Raw genomic sequence first — 17,889 nt, 5'->3', positions numbered from 1 at the left:
CCAGATCTTTTCACCCTTTGGGTGCAGACTGCAAATTAATGTGTGTTTTAGGGGGTTGCAGAACAATTGGACAACTGGGCAAGCTGTAGAATCCCCTTGAGAAAAGTGGCCATGGCGCAGTCACTGGTGGGGGCACTCCCAGCCTCTTGCAATGTCTTTATTCAGGTTTGGACCTGTAACCCTGATGGTTCAAGCTAACAGTGCAGCCTTGCAGTGTGGGCTAGGAGAATGCCTGTGCCTGAGCTGAGAGCACAGCATGCAGTCCACTGGGGGAAGCTGCCGCCAATTGTTCAAGTGGAGTGGGGTGGAGGTGGGTGGGGTTTCAGACAGCCAATGAGCACACTACACACTGGCCATCCAACTGGTGGCCAGCACTGTCCAGCATGTGTGAGGGGGCCTTTACACTTAACCAAAGAGAGGTCATTTGGGCACATATGCTAACCCATGCATCTCTCTCTTTGATCCTGCAGGAGGAGAACATCAGGATCACGGCACCTGGTAATGTAGCTGTATGCTTCAGGGCTTACAGGGAGCAGAGAAGAAAAATAGTGAGACGGAGGTGCCTGACTCGCCAATGGGAGGAACACCACCCTCAAGATGAAGGTGTGGCAGAGCATCCTGCACACGCAGCTGAAGATCCACAGTGAGCTGTCGCTCATAGGCGCCTCGCTAGACCCAGGGTCTATAGAAGGCACTTGTCATTCCTGCAGAAGACTGAGAACTAGTGTCGCTGAAGACTGAAAATGTCTAGGGAACTGGTCGGTCACGTATGCCACCTGTGTTGGATTTGGCCCCATGGGGACATGGAATGCGTCCACTGCCAGTGCTGTGAAAGTGACTGTGGCATTCAATTTTTACACCAGTGGCTCCTTCCAGGGTTCTACAGGTTAACTTGTGCGGCATCTGGAAAGCTCCACCCACAAGTGCATCCAGGAGGTCACGGACACCATCTTTGTGATGGCACAGAACTTTTGTGCATTTCGACCGTGATCAGGCAAGCCAGGAAGCAAGAGCGCTGGGAATTGCGACGATCTCTAATTTTCCACAGGTGCAGGGTGCAATCGGCTGCACTCATGTGGCGATTAGATCTCCGTGGCAACAAGCAGTCAACAATGTCAACCACAAGGCCTTCCACTCGCTGAATGTTCAGCTGGTCTACGATCACCACAAATGTACTCTACAGGTCTGCACACGATTCCCAGGGAGTGTCCTTGACTCCCACATCCTTAGCTGATCTCTGATATCTTCCAGGGTCCACAGAAGTTGCAGGGTTGGATCCTCAAGGACAAGGGTTACCCACACAGAACGTGGCTAATGACACCCATGCAGCAGCCTCAGACTGCAGCAGAGCGACGGCATTACGAGGCTCATGCTGCAACGTGGACCTTGGTTGAACAAACGATAGGCATCATGAAAATAAGGTTCCGGTGCCTTGACAGGTCTGATAGAGCACTGCAATACAGTCCCCAGAGGGTGTTGCTCATCATTGTAGCTTGCTGTGTGCAGCACAGCCGGCCACTGCAACAGAGGGAGGACCTGGCTGAGGAGGAGATGGAAGAGCTGCATGTCTCCTCTGATGAGGAGGATTTTGAAGGGGATGAGGTCCTCAAGGTGATGAGGTGATCGCACTGGCCAGAGGAAGAAGGCGCGATCGTGAGGCCTTAATAGCTGCAAGATTCATGGGGGTTGATTACGAGATGCAGTGAGGACAGTCCTGACATCCTCACCTTGCATCTGTGAACGTTTGACTCCTGTGTGGCTGTTGGCAGCGCACATGCCCTCTGTGATCAGGCTCATGACATAGAGACACAACGGAGACCCTAATAGTCCCAAGATTCCAGAGGAATGATGCCAACATGCAGTGAGGATACTCCATAGATCTTCAAATTGCCTCTGTGAACGTCTGATTCCTGTGTGGCTAAGGGCAGCTCACTTGGGCTCTGTGATCAGGGTCAAATCATGGAGGCTTGAAACTTTAAATGCACCTGATCCTTTGGCAGCCTTCAGCATCTGTCCCCTTCAGGACCACACTGTCACCAGACACAGATGCTGAAGAGATGGGGGGTCCAGCCCCACTTCAAAGGTGCTGAAAGCACATAGAATGACAGGACTCTGTGCCAATGACATTCTGGCAGCAATGACAAACACCATCGAGGTGCAGGCATCACTGATGTGTCCAGTGAATGTGAAGCTGGACCATCACTTTGCCCTGAAGGTTACACACCGCAAAGGGAAGAGGCCCTGGACTGAGACATTTGCCTTTATCTTGTGCAGCTACCAATGTTTCACATCTGACTGACATGAACACTGCTCATCATAACAAGGAGCCACAGACAAGGAGACATTCGGGAGTTTATTTACAATAGTGAACATTATGTCCAAGTGATTAACACCTGTGCTCAGACAGTGCGACTCATCTTCTTAACCTTCCTAACCCGGCTGCTACATCTTGGTGCTCCCCCAACATCCACAGCCTGCCGACTGCTACGCCCTGTTGTCTGTGATGACTTTGATGGGCATCCACTGGAGGGCCGAGACCTGGAAGGCCCCAGTCTACTTTGGGTATCCTGCACCCTCCTCGGTCTGAGGGGCTGGCGATGATGGATTCACAGGAAGAGGGGATTTGGATCGGCCGGACATTCCAGGTCACTTGGGTGGATGCCCCCAGGGTGTCAAGTGCTGGTCCTCCTCCCTACGGGTGCCTGACAGCTCTTGGCTGACTCCTTGAGGAGAAAGGGAAGCTGGGGTGAGAGCGAACTGCCCTGCGCCCCTCTCGTGTTGACACTGTTGGAGGCCAACTATGGCAGCAGCAAAGGAATTCAGTCCATCCAGCAGTGCAGGACCAATGTCCTGGATCAAGGTCTTCATGGCGGCTGCCATCCTGCCAGATTTGACCTTGGTGCGTCAGCATGCCAACGCTATCACCTCAGACTGAAGGCGGATGGACTCCTCCATCGTCCCTTGCAATCTGAGAAGTGCAGCATTCACAGAGGGATGATATGGTGCAGGATCCTCATGTGGATGCTTGCCACTGATCTCACCGTCGTCGCAGGAACGTCCTCTCCGGCCAGCTCCAATGCGCAACTCTCAAATGGAGTGAGGACCTTGCTGTCCGACATTGCAGCCCCAGTCCAGGGCCTCTCCTGTTGATTGTGCATGATCCTGTCTTGCATAAAGACAGATGGAGAGAGTGTGAGGAGGCGCATGTCAAGCCAAATGAGAAGGATGCCAGGTGTGCCTATGTGCTGAGTGGAGCCATGGATGGGATGATGAGGTGATCTCCAGAGCAGATGAGGCCAGATGGAGATGTGAAGGTGGCCGGCCAACAGCGATCCAGTGTGTTTTCCGTGCCAACATAATTTATGAGGCGGGGAGGGGATGATATGATGCAAAAGTCTGCCAACGGGTAAATTGTCTTTTTTCATGTCTGCTATTGCACTTAGTGTAAATCTGGGACGATTCTGCCCTTAGATCAGAAGTTTATCCAAGCTTACTGTCTTCGTTGGTTACAGAGGTGCCATGGATCACGTCCAAAGGTCACGTCAGGGTCACGTCCAAAGTTTAAATCAGTGTTCCATTAATTTCTTTACACATACATAAAGTTGCTGAGCAAAGTATTTTGATTTCGGATTTATCCATCAATGAGGCAAGAGCCCTTTCCAAACTTCCAGAATCTCGAAATTAAAACAGGACAAACCAGTGAATAGGAAATATAAGAATAGGACTGTGGGGCCAGAAATCCAGAGCTTGGAGGTTTGCATGGGCTTCAGTCTGAACATCCTGACTCAGATGGTGCATCACAACAATAGTTCCCAACTTTTTCAGGGGATTCCCTTCCAAGCCTCTCTTGATAAATTCATTGGTACGTCCTCCACAAGCACTCAGTTTGGGTTTCCACCTTGTGTAACAGTGGCTCTAGCTGAAGGCCAGAAGATTTTGCAATTTTTTTCTCTCACATAAGAAGACAACCAACCTCTTGTTGATCAAAATCAAGTATATTCATGACTTCATTTCAACTTGTACTTCTTATTTCCCCCAGCAGCTGCAAGTAGCGATTGTTCTTATCAAAGGCCTTGTGGACCTCGTCACCTGTTCTCCCTCCTTCTCTACCTTTCTCTGCTTCTCTGATGCTGGACTTAATTCAGGGTCAGAATTGGTTACTTTTCTCAAACTCATTCATCCTTCTTAGCAATAGATTCAGCCTTCAGCAACACCAAAAGCTGTGACTCAGGCCATTATAATGGAGATGCAGGCACTGTGTCCAACTGGCTATATTAACAAGCATCTAGCTCAAAGGTTGCAACTCACTGGCTTACTAGTGAAGCAAAGATGTGGGTGGAGCTGACACAAGGTGACGCACTTGTAGGAAGCAATTTTAGTGATGGTTCTTAGCAGCCACAGATTCCACGGATGATTTGTCCAGAAAGCATGAACCTACCGGAGCTGCGTTAGCTGCTCAAACCAACACCACCGAACTCCAGCTCCAGCTCAGACATCCACAACTGTCACCACCACCAGAACAAAGCAAATCCATGCATCACAGTTCCTGCTGTGAGGCACAGAATCCCGTTTGAATAGGCCTTTGAAAACTGCGCAAGATGGCACTGTTACTGTCAATCTTTTTTTAATTTTTAAGAGCAACCTGACATTTAGGGCAGGACTTTCCGGCTATCGGGCAGGCCCGCGAGTGGCCGGGAAACGCTCCACTGCCCGCAGTCAGCCCCCCACTGCGATTTCACATTGGCTGGCCAATTAATGGCCGGCCAGCGTGAAGGGTGCGTTGAGAAGCTCAGCACTGCCGGGGTGGGGGAGCTGGGAGGAATGCAAGCACAAAAGTCAATGCATGCGCCGGGGAGCGTGCACTGAAAACTCCCTGAAGGCACAGAGCTGCCTCAGGGAGCTGAAGAATTGTTGAAACAAAAATAAAGATTTTCAAAATGAGAGAGACATTTTTAATATGACTCATATTACACATATGACTCAGTCACATGAACAGGGACATATTAAAAATGATGCCGAAAATTTTTATTTTTTTAAAAATTACTGTTGGATACCTCATCCCACCCCATCAGGGGTTCTGCTCACATGATCATCATCCATTGTGGAATTTTGGAATTAGTTCCCCCTTTCTGCATTGGCGTACATTTCCTTTTTTTAAAGTGAGAACATGCTGTGGGGAGCGGGTTGGGGGGAAACAGAATTAACATTCAAATGTTTACATCATTAATTTTTTAAAATTCTTTTTGTGGGATGTGAGTGCTGCTGGCAAGGCTGTATTTGTTGCCCATCACTCATTGCCCTTAAGAAGGTGGTGATTGTGAATCACCTTCTTGAACCACTGTAGTCTTTCTATCATGGTTTGGTACAACAGGGTGGCTTGCTGGGCCAACTCAGAGGGCAGTTAACGTTGCTGTAGGTCTGGAGTCACATGTAGGCCGGAGCAGGCAAGGCTAGCAAATTTCCTTTCCTAAAGGACATTAGTGAACAAAATGGGTTTTTACGACAATCGATGATAGTTCCATGGTCACCATAATTGACATTGTTCTCAATTCCAGGTTTTTATGAATTAATTGAATTTAAGTTCCACCAGCTGCCATTGTCCCAGGGCATTAGCCTGGGCCTCTGAATTACTAGTCCAGTGACATTACCACTACACCATCAGTTCCCCTGCTTGGGGGTGGCGATGTTTCCTTTAAGGGATCGATTGAATTCTTTGACCTCCCCTGCACCACCCCCAACCCAGCCTAGGTCTAGCTGAAATTAAGAATTCAGCAGAGAAAGAACCACAAGTAGCCACTTGAATTGTGCATTCAAACTTCATCTGCATCTGAAGTGCTGTAACCTGAAAGGCTACAGATCAGATGCTGGAAATTGGGTTTAAAATGAGCAGCTAGTTTCTTTTTTCTCTTTTTGGCCGGCACAGACACGATGGGCTGAATGGCCTCTTTCTGCACCGTAACTTTTCTATGGTTCTATGGTTTCATGTCAGCACTTGACCATATAAAATGTAGACTGACTCTTTAGTGCAGCACCAAGAGAGTGTTGCATTCTCAGAGGTGTCAGATTGGATGTTAAGCTAAGGCCCTGTCTGCTTGCTTGTGTGGACATAACTGATCCTATGGCATGTTTTGACGAAGAGCAGTGAGCTCTCCTGATGAAGTGTCATGAGGACTCGAAACGTCAACTCTTTTCTTCTCCGCCGATGCTGCCAGACCTGCTGAGTTTTTCCAGGTAATTCTGTTTTTGTTTTGGATTTCCAGCATCCGCAGTTTTTCTTTTGAGCTCTCCTGATGTCCTGGCCAACTTTTATCTCCCAAACATTATCACCAAAAACAGATTAACTGGTCAATTATCGAATTTGCTATTTGTGGGAGCTTGCTGTGCACACAGTTTCAGTTACAGTTGCTTATACAACAATTACTTCAAAAGTATTTAGTTGGCTGTGAAGCATTTTAGTCATGCTGAAAGGTGCTATATCAATGCAGCTTCTTTTTTACCTCGCTGTTGGTGGCATCACACCATGTCCTAAGTCACCTGGAGTAACACTGGCCTTTGGCGAACTGTATCAACTCCATCTAATAAAATCCTGAAGACATGGGTCACAGCAGTAAAAAATAAATGGGTACTATTTTTGATCAGTCTACTTACCACAAAATTAACTTACTGAAATATTTCAGAAAGGAAAGTAAATGCAAGAATTGAAGCACTTGAAAATAGTTCAACAAAGCTCACAATTTAAAAAAAAAATATATTGATTTTTGGCAAGTGGTTGAACCAGATTCATAACCCAATTCAGATGACATAAATCATTGAATGTAATACTGCATTTTGATTAGGGAAGAAAGCATTACTTGATCATTCCTTTACAATGTGAAATTCCTTTGTAATCCCCACGCTATTGTGGCCAGAAAGCACACACTGTGCCCTGTTGCTGCTTTTGTGAATGTCAAGCATTGCTGAGGGTTAGCTGGAAAAGATTTGTTTGCTCAAATACTGACGAGACATTTATGAAAACGCATTTTTGACCCTCCTCACTCAGCCCTGCCAATGTAATGTATTGTTTGTAATGATAATACAAAGCACTGTTTCTGTTATGTACATTCTTTTATCCACTTGGTTACCTTGCTATGGGCTGCATGTTCCTCTGTGCACTAATTCGACCAAAACAAAAAGTAAGTGCAAGGTTCCTGTTTAGTATTCACATTTACTTTCTGAATGTTAAACCGCAAACTAAATACAAGAAAGTAAACAGCGAGGAGTAATTATATGGCAGTAATCTAATCAAGAAGTTTTAATTGATATAAACTAAGTAGTTCATATGTGTCATTTGAATTGTGAGATTAGATTACAGCATTAAGTTGCTCCTGTAGGTTCAGATATACTTTTGAATGTGTATTCTTCCATTACCCTGAGCATTGTGACTTGTATAGTAATTCACACTGAGATGCCATTATGAACTGCTTGAAGTCCTTCGGGACATCAGTAAAGATGCCATTAGTAATGTGCCAACCTAGGTGTCAGTAGGATATTCAATCGTGAGCCCATTTTGCTTATCCAATATTTAACAGCAGGGATTGGTGGATAATGAACATAACAGGGATACCAAGGTATTTCTACACCCTGACTGGTCCACTCCTACTTTGGCTGAGATCAGCTGCCTCAGAATGATGTCCATTTTAGTTGTCCTCAGTTGATTCTTGAATGAATGCCTGTCCTCACTGTGCTTTAATTCCGCGTGGCTTTAAAAATCCTTAGCCTTTAGGTTTGCATACGGAATTTACAGTGTTCAGGTGCCAAGGGCAAATATATTTAGCGAAAAAAAGAAAATAGAAATACCGTAGAGGTTAGCATGTAAATTGACTTTGAAGCCTCCAAAAATTATTCCAAAAATGGGGGTTGACTCATACAATGAGCACGTACAAAAGCACGAGTTTTGGGGCTGGAAAATTAGGTTATTTTGAAAGGCTAAAATTTTCTTGGTTAAAGTTAGGAGTGAACAAAGAAGGGAATCTTAAAAACATTCATTTGTATTTCACTGGGAGCATTATGGTGTAATTACTGACTGCTTTGTCCACAATAATAGTGACATCTTATCCTTGACAGTGTCAAACAGGTAAACTAAAATACAGATGAGAAATGACGGACATATAAGTGCTCCAAAATAAATTTCTGAATATGTTGTGGTAGAGTTTTTGCTTTGGACACAATCAGTGATTCTTGCTCCGTTGTGCCCAAAATTGCATTCGTTTTGAAAAGTGTATTTTTTCCTCAGAGTTTCTGTTCAAACACAATTGTGTATCGTCGAATGCAAAATCTGCCATGAACCAGTACAACTGGTTAACATTTTGAAACATGATTTATTTTTAAAATATTTTACTTTAAAGCACATTCCTCGATATTCTTAAGAGTACTGAATCAGTGCAGCTTGATTAGTGCATCCGAAAATGGGTTAATCTAAAAAAATAAGCACTTTAAGATCAGTGTCAATCCACCAACTCCATTTTAAGATTGCCGATAATAATGTTTAAAAAATATACATTATTTTCTAGTTATGTGTAGTGAGTTTCTTAGTAAATTAAAAAAAACATTCAAAACCTTTCAAAACATACCAATTAGCGTCCTTCCATCCAAGAGATACGGTTTAAGTTTGGAAAGCCCCCATGAAGGCTTACAAACAAATGCAATTAGCACAAACTGTCAATGGTGATAAATTTACCCTGAGAGTGTGACCAGTTTTGTGGCAGAGCCATCTTTTAGCCCAATATTTTTTAAACTATTGCAAAAAAAATTGCAGAAACTCAAGCTGTGATGAACGCAATTCGAGCTTAAAATTCCACAATCTTTTGCGTGGTTATGCTGATATCACTTGCTCCTTGCTGTACCTTACAGTCTGCCCCCTTGTATTGCCAGAGGTTCTTCCCTACAGCAGAGCTACTAAACTGAGGCAATTTCTGCCTGTCCGTAAGCATATTAAAGAGCCTGTGGCACAGTCATTATGGTACTGGACTCACAGAGAAAGAGAGAAGGGAGAGAGAAAGAGAGAAAGAGAGAGAGAGAGTTTTGCATGCAATCTCACTGGGAAAATAAATTCAATAAATCTAACAATTTATGGGCAGCGACCAGAAACTGACCATGAAAACTGCTCGTTTGTTGTAAAATTCCAACTGATTCACTCCTGTCCTTCAGGATGGGAACCTACCAGCCCTGCCCGGTCTGGTCTACCTGTGACTTTAGTCTCAAATTATATGGCTGACTCACAAGGCAATCAGGGATGGGCAATGAATACCACCTTGCCAGCGTTGCCACAAATAAAAGCAAATTTGGGGAACAGCAAGTCTTTGTGAGACATTGTTGTGCGCAAAACAGTTGCCATATTTGCCAAAGTTACGGTTCAAAATAATTCACATTAAGCACTTTGGGATGCCTCTAAGAAACATGATAATGTGCTACATAAATGCAAGACTATTTTCCTTTCATTACAAGTATTTTCTCTCCACTTAGAATTATTACTCATGGAATTAACGTATGCTTACTCTATGAATTTCAATTCCCCTTAAGTACTTAAGAGGCAGTTTTACCAATTTCTGTTTCAGCTGAGGGTACAGACAACTGAATTTGATGCTAAAAATCATTTTAAATGATTTGTCTGCATCCCTGAAATGTTGCAGCAAGTCAAATTCATTTGTTTGTCATTCCTTTGCCACTTTATCAGGGTTCTAATGTTTACTTTGTTAAAGTTGACTACCTACTTTGTCTTCACATCAGAAAAATAATCTTGCCGTTTCTCCTTCCTCTGTTCATTGGGATCCATGGTTATGTTGATATTACAGGGCCATGAAGTTACTTTATTTTAGACATTAGAGAATTTCACTTCTGTCTTCAGTAGAACACTTACTTAATAATAGAGGAAATAGCCATGTGACTGCGCTGACTTGTGCATAACTGAAAGGAGAACTACGTCATAGAGGAAAACAAAAAAAAAATTAAATAAAAAATAGAGCGTCCAAAAGGAACATATGGTCTAATTTTAATTGTCTAAGTGAATGTGTTTTGAGTGAGTTAAAATTGGGCCCTTTACGTCTATTATTCTGATAATGACAATTGAGAATTGATTACAGTCAAATTTCCAAATATGTGGAGTGACATTAATAAGTCATATGGTCAAGTACTTTTGGAAAAATTAAATAATTTCATTAACACTTCTATACTGCTTAATGGAACAGTTAATTATCTGTGATATGCTAATAATCAATCATGCACTGTTGTTGCAGGAAAAGTAATGATATCCAGCAGGACCACTTCAAATAATGATATAATTTATCCAAAGTCTAATGGCTATCACTGTATCCACTTGCTCTATCTCAGTTTTCTCCCTTCCTCCCATGAAAGCAATGATTCAGTGGCCATTCTTCACCTGGGAGCCTGGAGATTGAGTGTTGGGATAGGCTGTTCAACCATGAGCATATGGCAGTTGAGCCTCATTATGGATTTTTAAAAATTCATTCATGGGATGTGAGCTTCGCTGGCTGGGCCAGCATTTATTGCCCATCCCTAGTTGCCCTTGAGATGGCGGTGATCTGCCTTCTTGAACCGCTGCAGTCCATGTGGTGTAGGTTCACCCACAGTGCTGTTAGGAAAGCAGTTCCAGGATTTTGACCCAGCGACAAAACGGGAATCACAGATATTAGGGACCCATGTCTCATCTCGAAAAATTTCAGATTTGATCCCTGGTCTACGATGAATTAATAACTCTCAGTTATACTGTTGAGTGAATGAATAAAAAGAAAAGATCAGGAATTGCATCCCACTGGTGGGAAGACAGCCTGATCCATCAGGATCTGACCATCTACATAAATGGGCATGTATAATAATGGCATATATTGGGTTTCTGCTTGGGTGGGGCAGCGCTGGCAGTGGTGGTGATGGGGCTGAAAGAGAGGAAGCACAACTTGTCAGTGAAAAAGAATGTGGGGCAGGGATGAGTAAAGCCTGAAGGATCAGGTCTTGAGGTGTGGTGGTAGTGTCTCTACCTCTAGGCCAGAATCTCTGTGTTCAAGTTTCACAACAAGACTTCTTGGCCACAGAAGGAGTGTTCATAATGTGGTTCAAAGGGCTGATAGTCAACCTAGGAATCCTTCCACCACCTCCCCATTATTCCCCAAAGAGGAAAAAAAAGTGCATGAAAATATGGTTTAAAATAAAAACTCATTGCCAAAACATTATGGTTCTCTGCTTTGGTGTGGAGCCTTTGTAACTTGTCCATGGAAAAAATAATACCAAACACTTCCAATCTTTTCCCTTTCTCCCTGTGAAGGCGAGGCCAGATATCCATTGTGCCAAATTGCTGAAGCATAGTGTATTATAGAGTGAGGAAATTCCAATTTACTGCAAGGAAGCAGTGAGGGCAAGGACACAATTTTGTATTTTCCTACATGACAATGCAGCTCAGAAGTACTTCACTTGCTTTAAACACCAGCTTAACCTGAGATTGTGAAAGGCATAATGTAAATACAAGTTTCTTTTTTGTTTATCTGGGTCTATACCTGATGGAGTTTAGAAGGATGATGAAAGATGAGGGGGGATCTGATTGAAACTTATAGAATACTGAAAGGCCTAGATAGAGTGGACATGGGGAAGATATTTCCATTAGTAGGAGAGACTAGGACTCGAGGGCACAGCCTCAGAGTAAAAGGAAGACCTTTTAGAACAAAGATGAGGAGAAACTTCTATAGCCAGAGAGTGGTGAATCTATGGAACTCATTGCCATGGAAGGCTGTGGAGGCCAGGTCATTGAGTGTATTTAAGACCGAGATAGATAGGTTCTTGATTGGTAAGGGAATCAAATGTTACCGGGAGAAGGCGGGAGAACGGGGTTGAGAAACTTATCAGCCATACTTGAATGGCGGAACAGACTTGATGGGCTGAATGGCCTAATTTCTGCTCCTATGTCTTATGGTCTTATCTTGTTCAAATGGCAATTCTTACGTGTCCTGATATAGAGTCTTGACAAGTTCTTCAACTTTGAGGGTATCACACCAAGATTTATTTGGTTAGATTATCTTCGATGAAGCCATCAGAAATTGGGCAGGAAAGCAGCAGAAAAAAAAGAGGGAAAACTTGAGTGGTGAGGCTAATTATCTCCTCAACATCAACCTATATTTCCTTTCCTCCATCGGTACCAAGTATGCTAGTGGCCTTTCCTTGCTCACCTGCTAATGCAAATGGCAATGGGGGGGGCGGTGGTGGTGGTGGGGGTGTAGGGATAGATATTGGTGTAGGTCTGGTTTCCATTTCTTGGACCCACATGACTGCATGATTGAGGAAGCAGTAGTAATGATCTTGAGGTACCTGGATGGAAGGAGAGAGCCTTGCGTCAGCTTCTTCTGTGTTCACATACCTTCCTTCTGAAGGCCACTGTCTTGGCTGAGGCTAATAGTGGGAGATCCATTCTAATCTTTGGGTGGGGGAATTGTTTCCTGCCTGTGTGTGTGTGTGTGTGTGTGTGTTCCCAGCTCGCCTGTGGTGATTCAACCGCAGCGCAGGCAGAATTGTCCTGTTCTGCAGGGTAGCAGGAATCCTGCCAGGAGCCTACCTAGGAGACCAAATGATCCTGACCCAGGAAACTGATATAAGAACAAAAAACAAAAAACTGCGGATGCTGGAAATACAAAACAAAAACAGAATTACCTGGAAAAACTCAGCAGGTCTGGCAGCATCGGCGGAGAAGAAAAGAGTTGACGTTTCGAGTCCTCATGACCCTTCTACAGAACAGTTCAGTTCTGTCGAAGGGTCATAAGGACTCGAAACGTCAACTCTTTTCTTCTCCGCCGATGCTGCCAGACCTGCTGAGTTTTTCCAGGTAATTCTGTTTTTGTCCAGGAAACTGATTTATGGTTCCGGGAGTGTTGGGAGAAGCAGGCAGCAGCCCCAACTCTGAACACTGCTGCTAGGAATGGCGAGTGCAGAGAGTGATCAAGAGCAGTCATCCTCACTGATGCTTTTTTTTTCATAATAGGCCAAGGACAAGCAAATTGTGCTGCCCCAGCATTTTATTTGAGCTGACAACACAAACAAGGGGCAGAACCCCCTTGTTGAGGAGGGGGGGGGGGCCGCTTGCCAGCAGGAGAGCCAGTGAGAGACCCGCGGACTTGCCTCGAGAGGAAAGCCCACCTAGCCTGGCCTCAGCAAGCCAGTGAGGAAGTGCTGAGGAATCAAGACCCCTCCCCAAGCCAGAAGTCCCACCCCTACTGAAACCTATTGGCCAATCAGAGGCCGGCATATCTCTTGGGCTCTGCAGTGCCATCAGGGAGGCAGTGGCCGCTGCTGGAAGGACAGGCGGCGCCGGAGTTCCGGGATTGCGGAGCAGCCCAGGCCATTGATAAGCGATGTGGGTGGCCGGGGGAAGGTGGAGGTTGTGGGGAAGAGGGGGTAGCTTTCAGAAACCACCCCCCCCCCCCCCCCCCCCACCACTTCCCGATGTCCTGAGTGATCAAGGAAGCACTCCACTGTCCCCGCTTCCCCCCCGCCCCCCCAACCCAGGAAGTGTCAAGCTGGCTGCATAGCCTTTACCCATCGCATCGTGACAGGTCCGCCTGCAGCTGGGTTAATACCAGGCAACTGACGGTGGACCATGGACCTCCCCGACCAGTTCTGAAGTCTGGCAGGGGGGATTCCAGAACACCGCGCATCCCGCCTAAGTCAATGCCATTCCCGCTTCCAAGCTCGCCCCCAGCGGCAGCACAAGGTTCCGGCCGAAGGATCGAATCTGGTATCTGGCTAGCCTCAGCCACACCAAGAGGTGCACCTACTGACTGAGCTACTGGGGGACACCAGTCTCAAAGGCTAGTTAAAAGGTTAATGTGCCTTACTGTACTGGAATACATTATTTGGAGGTTTAAGATGGACAGGTATTGACAAGAAATAATCTGCAATTTTAATAGTTTATGGAACAGTATTTTGCTAATTTTAGAAAGATCTTTCCCCAACATGTTGGAGTGAAAGTAATGAACTGAAAGTATTTTTATTGCCTACACGAGGAAGCAGTCATAAGTCAAATCCAGCCCATATTTTGTCATGTTTTAGTCTCTTCTTCAGCTTGCGTGGATTGTCTGATATCTAAATCACTCGTTCGTCCGCAGTCTTTTTTTGAGCTCGTGATTAAGAATAACATCAAATTCAATTTGTTTCAACATTGCATTCCTTTTTGTATCTGCTTTTCATTGGTGATGAATATTTTTACGTTTTTTGTGTCATCTGAAATTGTAGATCTTGCCTGAACACTATACATAGAAGTCACTATGCTCTTGCAAATGCAATTGCATTTCTTGTAGAATGCTTCTTAAAGCAATGCAAGTGGAAATTATGATTTTTACGCCTTTTATATCACAGCAAGGGTTATTTTCATATCACATCAAATGATGGCTGTTGTTCTGTTGGCTGGTAATGAACTTCCCCAGTAAATTCTTCTCCAGTATCTTGCATTCCAAAAAATTATGTAAAACAAAACCCAAGCTGTTTTGTACTGACTGATCTCAGTGGGAGAAACAGTATTAACATATTGTCGTATGGACTGCAGAAACAGCTAGACATGCAGTCACCAAAACATTTGGAGATGAGAAAGAAAAACACCAGAGGAGGCGGTGCTGCTGACTGGGTATGAAAGTGGGGGCTTGGATGGAGTGATAAGATGTGGTGAAAGTCTAGATGTCAGTTGAAGATGAAAGAGACAGAGAGATATTCAAAGATCAACGTTTTATACAATCTACATACATGCATATTTCAGAATGTGAGACTTAGATGAATGAGAAAGTTTCCCAGAATAACAAGGGCGACATTCAACTAGTCCTAGTCCAAAAATAGCTGTCGACTTGTAAGGTGTCTCCACCCAGGAAAGAGATGATTCAAAAGGAAATGGATACCACATCAATGGACAGAGGTTTACCATTGAGATCCCAAGTGATCTACAGGAGCTTTCCAAAGGAAGGCGAAGCAACCAATGCTATGTTAAGTCATGGGAACAAAGTTGTATAGGCTCTTGGAATTATTGCTAAAGCTACTGGGGCACTTTATAGGGTAGTGGCTGCTGAATAGTTACCAGTGATGGAGCAGGCAGCATGAAATAATAGAGCAACAGTGAGTATGCACAGCAACATGTCATTAGAGCACATGTTAGAGGCAAGGCTGTGGAGAGATTTGCAACTTCCTCCAGACTTTTGCCTTTGCAAACATGCTTCACTGTTTCATTTCTGGTCGACTGTGCAATACCACCTCCTTCTATTTTGCTGGAAGCCCCAAAAGTCATCTCTTACCCCACACGCTGGATATTCTCTCTAAACTCATCTGCCTCATCATCCATCTTTATCATCATCATCCTCGTCTCCTTAAAATTTACCATTGATAATTCCTATAACTTCGCTCCTGTTTTGTTTGAGTCCAAACTCCCACAACTGTGAAAGGTTTGGGGTGTTTTGCTACTTAAATTCTGGTTGCCATTTATCACAATGTTTCTCTTCTTTCTCTATTTAATCAAAGCAGCTATAGTTATTGTTCCTCCAAAATTTAACCCTTGTGTTTCTTCTAAATTTCAGATAAACATTCTAACATGCCTATTCTCCTCCCTACATCTTCACTGTGGGGAACTTAATACCCATTGCGCATCTCCTTAACACATCGCTTCCCGTCACGTCAAAATTTCTTATTGCCCGCTCTCTTTCCTTCCACATACAATATTAAAACTTTGGAATCACCTGAATATGACTTCTGCTGTTGTCTTCTATTCTTTTCACCTTAAAGAAAAGAAAGACTTGCATTTAAATAGCACTTTTCATTACCACCGGATGTCTCAAAGCACTTTTTACAGCCAATAAAGTGAAGTCACTGTTGGAATGTAGGAAATATAACAGCTAATTTGCGCTCAGCAAATTCCCACAAACAGCAATGCGATAATGAGCAGATACTCTTGTTTTTTGTGATGTTGATTAAGGAATAAATATTGACCAGCACATGGGATATAACTCCCCTATTCCTCGAAATAGTGCCACAGGATCTTTGACATCTACCAAGCAGGCAGATCGGGCCTCGGTTAAATCATGTCATCCAAAAGATGGCACCTCTAATAGTGCAAAGCTCTCTCAGTACTGCACTGACGCCTCAGCCCTAATTTTTGGTAACTGAACCTTTCTCTTCCAATACAGGTAGAAGTTTAATGTCAGAAAGTATAATAGTTTTATTTATCAGAGATCATAGAATATTACAGCACACATCTGCATTAAATAGAATAGTTGGCATTCCTAAAATGTTAACCGCCAGCACCCCCCCCCCTCCCCCCCAAGAAAGGGTATGCATGGACATCATATAGTACAAAATTGGGCCCAGCTTTGATCCACTCTATAAAAAAAACCAGCTGACACTCGCTAATAAGATGTTACTAGACTGAGGATTACAATTTTGATGAGAGACTTGAGAAGTCAGGGCTTTTGTCGCTAGAGTTTAGAAGATTGAGGGGTTACTGGATGGAGGTCTTCAAGATTATTAATGATTATAGTGGAGTAATGAAAGATATTCCTTGGTCAGAAAGATGGTAATGAGAGGGCACAAATTTAAGGTTTAGATGTCTTTACAGAGGATGGTTAGAATGTGGAATTTTCTACTAAAAAAACATTGCTGCAGCAGAGGTTAAAATTATTTTAGAAAGGGAATTAAACATTTGCCTGAATAAGAATATTGAAAGGGTAGGAATAACACCTTATACAACCTCAGGATGTCCCAAAGCCAATGAAGTACTTTTGATGCGTAGTCACTCTGTTGTAATGTTGGAAGTGTGACAGCTGAATTATGCACAGTAAGTTCCCACAAGCAGAAATGTGATAATGACCAGATAACCATTCTTTCCTTATGTTGGCTGAGGGATGTATCGGCCTTGGACACTAAAGTTCCCTGTCGATCTCTGAGTACTGAACGTTAACTTGACAAACATCTACAAGGGAGTACACACCCTCAATTTTGTCTCTAGAGTAGGACTTGAACCTGTAACCTTCTGTTTCAGAGACTGGCATGCTTCCCATTCAGCCACGGTTGGTAGAATTAGACAGTGACTCTAAACACCAAAGATTTGATGGATTGCATTTGTCTAATATTTATCAGATTCTGAGCTCACCTATCAACCTGCCTTCCCACACAAAAAAACAGCCCTCACCTGTCAGTTTTTGAACGACAGTCTATTTTTTTTTATTAAAAAGCCATATCTAATACATCTTATATTGCATTTACACATGACGTTACAAGCTATATCCAATACACTTTATAGGACACAAAAAGATGATTTCCAAATCAGAAGTCTTTGTTTGCACTTACTTGTGTCTTATCATATATCAGTTATTAAGATTTTGAATTTGAGATGATTTGGCACGGCTGACCTCTCAACAGATCCTGAGTTTGACGATCTGTCGCACCATTTTCTCATTAGCACCTTTTGCAGAAAGGACAGTCCCAGAGGAAGAGAAAATACCGGATCTGAGCAACAGCAAATCACCTACCAGAACAAATCCTTCGCCCCAAATCTTCAATAGGTTTCCATCCCTTGTACCACCCAACCCCATCCATTGATAGAAGGTGCAGACCCCAGACAAGACAGGCAGTCACAAATTAAAGATGGACCAAAAGGAAGTAAACATTGGAATTGAAATCGTATTCCGCATAATATCGCACTAAAAACACTCATCAGCATTTAGTGCAAATAATATATGCTGGTGCATTGCTTTTGCTGCAGATTGGCCAAGCTCTGCAAGAGGGCGGTGCTGCCTCTCACTCCAGCTGGAAAAGGGGCAGGCTCTGGCACCGAGGGCTAGGCCGCAACGCAACCCCCCCCCCCCCCCACATACCCCCATCCCG

At 43.9% G+C, this 17,889-nt stretch overlaps 1 protein-coding gene across 7 annotated transcripts in view; it reads right to left on the bottom strand.

Annotated features, from left to right (window-relative positions):
- si:ch211-15d5.11 (nuclear receptor coactivator 7) overlaps positions 1–17,822 on the bottom strand; it is an 85,850-nt gene extending 68,028 nt beyond the window's left edge. The window contains exons 1-3 of one of the 7 annotated variants that reach the window (XM_041212762.1): positions 17,353–17,808; positions 15,747–15,785; positions 6,498–6,586 (exon numbers count right to left, since the gene is read on the bottom strand). In XM_041212762.1, the coding sequence (XP_041068696.1) occupies positions 6,498–6,514 (17 nt within the window). In that variant the 5' untranslated portion in view covers positions 6,515–6,586; positions 15,747–15,785; positions 17,353–17,808. Of the gene's footprint in view, positions 1–6,497; positions 6,587–9,749; positions 9,889–15,746; positions 15,786–17,352 lie in introns of those variants that run through there. The other 6 variants (XM_041212764.1, XM_041212763.1, XM_041212766.1 and 3 more) reach the window with 6 other exon arrangements.
- Positions 17,823–17,889: the final 67 nt, after the last annotated feature.

The sequence above is a fragment of the Carcharodon carcharias genome, chromosome 19 (assembly GCF_017639515.1).
Source record: "Carcharodon carcharias isolate sCarCar2 chromosome 19, sCarCar2.pri, whole genome shotgun sequence".
NCBI lineage: Eukaryota > Metazoa > Chordata > Chondrichthyes > Lamniformes > Lamnidae > Carcharodon > Carcharodon carcharias.
The sequence above is the reverse complement of the archived record's forward strand: the minus strand, read 5'-3'. Positions and strand labels throughout refer to the sequence as shown.